The 9,171-nt window shown below is 35.5% G+C and overlaps 1 protein-coding gene across 1 annotated transcript in view; it reads right to left on the bottom strand.

The window, feature by feature from the left end:
• Positions 1 to 5,249: 5,249 nt before the first annotated feature.
• The window catches only part of LOC124365544 (pre-mRNA-splicing factor syf1 homolog), a 109,935-nt gene continuing 106,013 nt past the window's right edge, over positions 5,250 to 9,171 (bottom strand). The window contains exons 5-8 of the mRNA XM_046821534.1: positions 8,980 to 9,096; positions 8,271 to 8,409; positions 6,234 to 6,389; positions 5,250 to 5,380 (exon numbers count right to left, since the gene is read on the bottom strand). Coding sequence (XP_046677490.1) covers positions 5,298 to 5,380; positions 6,234 to 6,389; positions 8,271 to 8,409; positions 8,980 to 9,096 — 495 coding nt within the window. The 3' untranslated portion in view covers positions 5,250 to 5,297. The remainder of the gene's footprint in view (positions 5,381 to 6,233; positions 6,390 to 8,270; positions 8,410 to 8,979; positions 9,097 to 9,171) is intronic.

The raw sequence follows: 9,171 nt of genomic DNA, 5'->3' as shown, positions 1-9,171 counted from the left end.
TCGTGACATCCATCATTACAACACTCGAAGGGCAGAAAACTTTCATCTTCCTGTGCATCGAATGGCCCTGTTTGAGGAGAAGCCATCATACATGGGTATGAAGCTGTGGAACTATTTACCAGAAGATCTGAAAAAGAGTAACACAAAGGCTTTCAGGAGTGAAGTAAAGAAGTGGCTACTAGAAAATCCCTACCACACCATTGAAGAATATCTAGAAAGAGATTTTTGATGGGAAAAACAAGACCAATTTATTGCATACAAATTTTAATATTGTTAGTTTTAAGGACGCTGTTACTATTCTCTATGAATATGTAAATAAAGAATATTGTCTATTGTCAACCCACCCATATAGTTTCGTTCATCAGGCAGAGAAAACTTAAATTACAGCATCTGTCCTTAGGGAGTACTAGTGTAGGTTTTTCCAGTGAAGTCAAATATCTGGTGATCGATAAAGAGACTGATGTGGAATCCGCACTTAAAGTCGCTTCTGCATCGAGCAGTGGTCTCTCTCCATACTAGCAGCATATCTGTAGTAGAACCAAGATGGTTGCTGGCTCTACAAAACTATCATGAGGGCTATGGCTGTCTATCTGGTGGCCAAAGGTGGAGGAAACACAGTGATGGCTAGACTTCAGCGTGTTCAGCACCTACGCTGTCTCTGTATTAGTAGAGTGATGCACTCCAGTCCCAAGGCAACTATGGAAGCCTCATATGTGTTGCCTCACCTCCATGTTTATGTGAAGTGTGATATATAGATATATTTTTTTTAAGGAAAGGCCAATCCTTTTAACCTTATTCTGCCCGTCCTCATGGGCCCTTGGTCTGTGCAAAGGCCATATCAAACTGAATTAAGAGGAGAGTTGGTACAGTACAGGTCGGCAATACTTATACAAGTAATATCATTAAAAAAATTAATCTTCGTGTTTGTTTGTAATTAATTTTGTATGCACATTTTACTGTTATCGTAGCTTAAACTACTGTTTCATTTGCAAGCTTCTGTTGGTGCTTTTAATTCTCTTTTTCTAAATGTTGCTTGCATAGTGTTGTAGTTTATTTCTGCTTTCCTTTCTCATTGTCCGTTTAAGTAGCTGAAATCATTATTGTTAATCCGAGTTCATTATTTGAATGCATTTTAATACCACATCCCACACATTATGGCGGGAAAAATGGAAACATGTTACTTAAATAAATTTATTTGTGTGATTAGCAGTTTCCACAGTAAAATTTAATTAATCTGGCATCTTTTAGTTTGACACGCTTGGTAATACAGCATCCTATAGTTCAGCATGCTTGTTAGTCTGGCACACCTTTTGGAAAAAGTAACATTTTCCTGAAAAACACAAAATATCAATCATTTAATACACAACAATGTTTTTTTCCGTTCGTGGTGGATACAGCGTTTTTTCCCCCCTTCCTGAGGGAAAAGGACAGTTTTCCCCGTGCTTAGTCGTAAATGGACCTTTGCGCCTCCCTTACTTTAATTTTGTGTCCTCAAAGTCTAAGGCTTTTGCAGGAGCCTATCAGATTTGAGGGCTCCTGTTCTCTGATATCCTTGGGGCTGAGGAGATATGCTCCCAGGAATCTTTTTCAAGTTTCTAAGATGGAGGACAATCTAACCAGATACAGTATGCTCTGCTGATTCCTCCTCTTCTCCACAGAGTCTACATTCATCAGTCTGGCTAAGGCCAACCCTCATAAGATGTTTCCTTAGGGGGCCATGTCCTGTCAACATTCCTAATATTAGTCTTATATCCTCCTTATTTTGATCTAAGAGAGCTGTCCACTCTTTAACTTAAGGAGAGATGAACATTTTGGATAGTCTTAATCCTGAGGCTCTACTCCAATTAATGTTTCTTATCCTCTTTTCCCAATCTTTGACCACAGCTTTACTGTTGGAGAAGGTTATCCCGCAATCTGGCTCAGGCCCCACCATTATGGACTCCGCTCCCTTTTTGGCGAGGATGTCTGCTTTTTCAGGATGTCTGCCTTCATTACCCTGCACCTAACTGAGTGTTACTCTGTTATTCGTTGCCAGCTCAACTAGAGCATTCTTACATTCCCAGACTGCTTTCGAGTCAAACGAACAGGTATCGAGTGCCTTAAGTGCAGCCTGACTATCAGAAAGTATTAAGTATTTTAATCCTTTTGTCTTCATTTGTATGAGCCTTCTGGAACATGAGTCTATTGCCATGATCTCAGCCTGAAAAACCGTGGCATGTCTTTGCCGGGGAACAGTCATTTTAACTCCTGGTCCGTTTATTCCGTATCTGGATACAGCGTTTAGGTGGGCGTGAAGAAGAGACTAGGCATCATATTCGGCCAATTTCGAGTGATATAGATTAGACTCGAGCTACGTGACGACAATGGCTGTCGGTTGTCAGCCTGTGTAACCAGTTGAACTTTCGTATCAATTCAACTGAGTCTAAAAATGGTAGGTCAATTTCAAACTTAATGTGCTAGGCACAGGTATGTGTTGGAAGGACGACTCTAAAAGACTGACATTTTGCCATTGCTTTCTAAAATAGACAAGCAGTGGGAGTACGGTATGACACTGTGATGAACGCACCCTCGACCTTGACCCTGTTTGATTGCTGTGATGTGTAAACTATACACTGTATATAGACCATTTAAAAAATAGTTCTTATAGATCCACATTAAACGAAGACTGCCTTAAGGTTGTATTTGAATAATAAAAACTTGTTTTACTGTGATTGTTTATTTATTCATCATCTCTACATTATTTTCCTGATGTGTATCAAATAATAAGGCATATTTGATAATTCGGCATGCCTCAAGTCCTGACTGTGCCGGATTAACAGAAGTTTACTATATGCTGGCGTTTGACCATAGACCATAATTTGACATCTTTCTTAAAATCAAAATCATATGTATATATGTAATGGAAATATAAAAATAATCTTACTCAAAGTAGCATTGTATACAATTCAAGCAGATCAGAAAAATCAATAAACAGTAATATACACATTTTTTACATCAGCCTTTATTCACAACAGCTGGTATTTAAAGCAGATATTAATAAAACCTGTGTAGTGATTCAAAGTTTACTTTGAACATGTGACTAAAATTCAGATTATTTATTCAGTGGTGCATTTCTTAGGGAGTCTGGGTAATTTAATTGTTTTAAATATTTAAAAAAATATGTCACAGTATTTGAGTTTATATGCAAAATTTCAGCTCGATCGAGTAATGAAAATTGGTCCAATTTAAGCTTTACACCAGCCAGTGTTGTTATATTGCTAAAACAAATCTGCTTTGATCACCCTTTCCAGGTGATCATACCAGAGTTTTAAGAATGGTAGGAGTTTGGTTCCTCCCTTGAAAAGGAAGCAATTCTTGTAGGTGGGTCTGGAGGTCAATGGATCAAACTCCTGGACCTCTAAGGCACAGGATTTCTTCCTAACCATCTTTCAAGCTGAAATGCTTGCAGTACTTCTGTGTGCTGGGATCAACTTCTCTAGGAAACTGAAAGGGGCTTAGATCTCTTATCCTTTAAACTGCACTGACATATCTTAGCAGCTGCACCTTTGTGTCCCTAGAGATCTAGGACTGACTGATATTACTTAAAGACCTGGATACTCATAAGTTACTCTGATGTGGGTACTGGAGGTATTAAAAGAACAGTCTGGTTCTGGCCCCTCCAAATTCTTATAGTGCTTTTTTAGTTACTTGATTTCCAGGAATGAATATGAACTGTCATCCGACCACGGATCACTTTGATCCTCTCTGGTAATTTACTGAGAGCATGCCTGCACTCTCATACTACCCCTTGACACATGTTTGTCTAGCAGAAACTAGACTATTGGCTAAATATTCAACAAAGATGGGGTGTCTACTGTTATTCTGTAACAATTATTGAGTTTTAACTGTTGTGCAAAACAGGCAGTGTTGAGCGTACAACAGGACAAAAGTCGAGACTATGGCAGAGTGGAGAATTGCGTAATGCGTTATAACTAGGGATGTTAAAATATAGGATTATTCCTTTATTACACACTCTCGGACACATTAGTTACTTTGGCATCAGGAATTTCCTTTGTAATTTGAGAAAGTAGGCTTTATCACATATGTACTCAGAAGCATAATTACACTTCTTACTTATTATTAAAGTAATTGGTCTCCTCACCTCTTGTCCAGACATAGATGCAGGAGCCTCCAGTGCCACAATTGGACAGAAGCTCATTGTTCCAGTGTCTCTAAAGCAATTGCTATTTTAAAAAACACAACACAAATGTTTTTGTTATTCTCTGTTAGGACTATTGTATCAATGTGGTTGAAATAAATCTTTTTCACTTATTCAATAACACGCACCATTTAGAGGTGAGGGGGAGGAGGAAAGTAGTGAGTAAAATCACTTGGCAACACGATACACCCACCACAGCAGGTAAGTGGAGACTACATTGTTTAAAGTTGCTCAACAATGAAAATCATCACGTGAGATGGGATAAAGCTGATATAATACATTTGGTAAGAATTTTTTGAAACAAAACCTATTGGAAGTACATAAAAATAGCACACCAACTGCTAAGCCAACCTTCTGTTGATATTAAATTACAAAAACATATATTAATATGTATATATATTAACTAAGATATAAAAATCAAAGAAATCTCAATAAAATTTGTAAATAGAAACAATATTATTGAAAATAAAACCAATGAGCTTTCTCAACCCTTGCTATCCTGTTTCTTTTATTTGTCAAGATGCTGCATGAACACTTCTATTATAATGATGTCTATGCTCTATGTCTATTGTGGTTTTGTTTGTGCCACTCTTGTCTTTGGTGCTAATTATCAGATGGGTTTGATGATTTTTTTTATGTACAACCTTTCCATTGTTGAGAAAACCTTTGGCATTTGATCCCCTAATTTTGTTGATTTATTAATTTGTTGTGCATGCTTAATCATGATATTTTTAGGTATTTTATACCTGAAGAAGAGGACATATACCATTTATTGAATCATGGTTTAAATATTGGTAACTTGTTTCCATAAATTCTGTTATCCTTTCAACAGGTTAAGGTCATATAATGTAATGGTTCTAGAATTGTATTGGCTTGTTACAGAACATTAACACTGGCCACAGAGCAAAGCAAGGCTGAGGCTTAAATAAAATAAAAATTAAAAGATACATTTGTTCCCAGGGGCAAAGTTGTGACCATGCATGTTCTAACATCTAAACTGACTTCAGAGATATCAGAAAGGAAACAAAAGAAATCAAAACGTTGCAATAAATACTAGGCTATATACATATTTATTTATAAAATTATAAAAACTTCTTATTTAGGGTGATTCATCTTCATCGTCCTTTTTCAAGCCACCAAATACTTCAGATGGAATGATTTGTTTCTGGACCGGCATTTCTTCTGTAAAAAGATACACCTGTCATTACTAGGGACCTTTAAATATGCAGTAAATAATGTAACACATTAGTTTGTGCACAAATATTCATATGAAATAACAACTTTTTTATAAAGGATGGCTTGAATACCAAACAATTGTATAAATGTCTGAAAATCAAAAGAATAGTTTTAATTTTACACTGAGTTTTCAGTTAAACACAGTAAATGAAATGCTATTTGCTCCTTTTTTTAGAAACTCTAAATTCATTTTGAAAGCTCTCTTTAAATTTCACTTTGTCTGCATTTAAAGCAAGAGTTGTAAGGAAAGTAACATCTAAGGATGAGAAACAAAACTTAAACTGTTCAGTCCAGAGAATGAATTTGACAAACTTTTCATTTATTTATTTATCAAACTAAAGTATGCATATTTTTGTAATTGATTTGCAAATTTAAATTTTAAAATCCCAATGTTAAGGTAATTTTTCTATTTGATAACTAAGGCAATTTAGTACTAATCAGATTTTTCTCGTAGGATTAAAACACAAAAGGGCCACTAGTAAACCAACTTTCTCTGCTGAGTGCAAACCAATTACTACTGCCAAGTCAATCAGACATATTAATTACTTGAACCTTATCAAAGAACCCCCTTATTAAGGGGAGGGAATCCCTATTTGAGTTGCCTCGTTTGACACATAGAAGCATCGATCCACCCCGCAAACCAGGAAAATCAAACATCTTACTCCAGCTTTGTTCATCAGCCAATATTAATCCAACCACAACATGATGATTATAAAATTACTAATAAATCAAAATTAAAGCAAATGTTAAAGTGAAAATGATGAAGAAATAGCATGTGCATAATTGAAATTGACATTACCATCTTCATCTTCAGATGAGTCATTGACATCTTCATCATCCTCGTCAATATTGATCTCATCAGGGTTAACAACTCTAGTGGTGTCCGTGCCGTCTCTCTCCTGCCCCTGAGTCTCCCCTCGGACAAACAGGATGTTTCCTCCTTTCACCTGCGGCACTGCAACAAACCATCATTGGTTACAATCAGTACGAGTTCAATCAAATAAACTATTTTATATGTTCATACAGTATGTTAAACAGAATCAATCGGTGTTGACTCTGGTTCTTCAGATACTTATACCCGGTTCTGATACTCAAAGTCTCATTGTTGTGTAAGCACTGATTAGTGACTGTATTGTATTTTAGTAGAGAACAGATAAATATTTTTGAATTGAGTATACAGATGTTATTCTAGGAATTCTTCAACGTTATTCAGTAAAAAAATAGAAGTAGTAAAGGAATTTATTGTTTTTATAAAAGTTGTTTTTAATTTCAGTGTTGATTTCTTGTTATCATTCACAGTGAGAACATCCTGCGTGCTAATTATTATCCTGATTTAGATACTTTTAATTTTGTATTTATATTGTTTGTTTGATAATAGAAGATTTGTTGTGCTTGTTAGCTATTAGTTATTGGTGGTTTTTATTCTCACTACTTATACAGTGCCACTTAATTACTAAACTTTTCACCAAGGCCACTTTTACACATACATAGTACACTTTAACTAACATCTAAGTTTTCGGGTTCTGACCGTGTTGAAAAATTGCTTACACAATTACATTCTTGAAATATTTTTGCCTCATTGTGAAAAGCCATCTACAGTCAATAAATTTTGAACTGAAACATTTAAAATTAACCCTTAGCACGCCGTAGACGGAATAATCCGCGATGTTGTTTGGTCTTATAACGCCAAAGACGAAATAATCCGCCGATCGATAAAAATATATTTTTTTACTGTTTTTGACGTTTATAAGTTCAATACATAGGCCACAATACAAAGTAATGTACTGGCTTGACCAAATAATCCAGTTGCAGCTGTCAGCTGGCCGCAGTAGGTAAACAGTAAATTGTTTTCTTGCCGGCAGCTGTTCTCCCACTCCCATTTGTACGCCGATGACGATACTATCCGCCATTACTGACTGTCAGTGGAGCACGCATTGTGCCTTGGGGAGTGTTCTTGCGTTGTCATTCCTTATACAAACAGTTGTAAAAAGTTATTGTTACCATGTTTTAGGTGTTATAATAAAGTTTTTATTGTTTCTTTTCTGTTGAGTAATTATGGCTGCAAATCACGTCCCGAGACCCCATGGCTTCATCCCGATTTTTGTTTTGAAGTTTACCGTACAACTGCCTAAATCTAATATTATCAGAACTTATAAAACTAATCAAGATCAGCATATTACACTTTATTTGTTTTCTTATCCTTGTACATAGTTTTCATATTTTTCATCTCATGCATTTGATTACTCTGTAACCTAAATTTGATTTTGATTGTAATATTTCATTATTATGAAAAAATGTGATTATTTTAATACAAGTATTACATTATTGTAAAATTTATTTTTTTTTGTGTGACTATTAGTCATTAGGAATGAATACAAAAATTAGCTTTAAGGAATTTTCATTTTTATTTTTTCACCTTAAATGAGCGTAATCTAAAAAATGACTAAATTTATATCGGCGTTCAAAGGGTTAAGTTTATACTAGACAGGTCTAACATCTGTTGACGAACAATGGAACTCTGTAGTTAGGCCAAAACATTTAAAGAATTTAATTGTATAAGAAATGTTTTGATGCAGTGTGGAACAGAAAACTTCAATGTTAGTTATTACCACATCCTTGCACACCTATGTAGGAAAATAATATACTTTTTATGGACAAAACTTTTTGTGACACCCACTTTTTATTCAGGTTTCTCAAAAGAAATAATTCACTGAAATACCAAATTTGATTTTTTTTTAGACCATCTTATTACTTTCTCCAACACTAGGTTGGGCGAGTAACAAAAACAATAGAACACCAGAAAACATGAAACGAAGAAACAAAATTTTGTTCTTACCTGATCTTTCTTCAAATGCCATTTCCGCCGCCTTAGCCTCAAGCATCCGCATGCCATCCTTGGCTCCTGGAGCCAGGTCCGCTACAGTGCCTGACACGTTACTAGCAGCAGACAACATCTGGGCCGACATCATGTTCACCTATGTAAGGTACACATCAATATTACTGTACACTGCACATCACTTTGCACGCTAAGTAATATTGTATATTTCAATATTACAAACATAATAAATAATCCTAAAAACATTTTTATTAATGTTTTATACAAGCCACTAGTATGCTTTATTTCTACTTAGATGGCAATAACAAATGTATACAGCAAATTACATCAGTGAATAAAAATATAAAGCTATTATGTAGAGCTATTGTATATGATAAAAAGTAACATTTTTACAGCTTCGACCATATGCTGTATGGAGGAATATATAGAGAAGGAGAAAAAGCCAAGGATAACACGAAACATTTAAAAAAATCATCAAAGAGTTGTTTACAAATTCAAAAATGCAAAACTCATTGCCTATGATCTAGTGGCAAAATAATGAAATGACTCAAGATGCCACTGTCAACTTAAATATCAATTTTGACGGGTGTCACTGCAAGAATGTCAACACTTGTTGTATGCCACATTGATTAGGTTTAAAAATCCTGTAGGTGTTGCACATGCAGAGTTATACTACTTGTAAGGGTTCAATATTAATACTCCTAAGTACCTGTGTGTTGTACGTCGCTTGCACACTACGTTTTATCCTCAACATTTCTCTCATCGTGTCCTCGTTTCCATGGCGGACCTCGAACTCTTTCCAAGTCTGCCAGAACTCTGCAGTAACCTAGAAACACATATAACATTGTAACATGCTTGACTGCATCATACACAACAGAACAGAATGCTGGGTGCCCGATAA

The sequence above is a fragment of the Homalodisca vitripennis genome, chromosome 6 (assembly GCF_021130785.1).
Source record: "Homalodisca vitripennis isolate AUS2020 chromosome 6, UT_GWSS_2.1, whole genome shotgun sequence".
NCBI lineage: Eukaryota > Metazoa > Arthropoda > Insecta > Hemiptera > Cicadellidae > Homalodisca > Homalodisca vitripennis.
The sequence above is the reverse complement of the archived record's forward strand: the minus strand, read 5'-3'. Positions and strand labels throughout refer to the sequence as shown.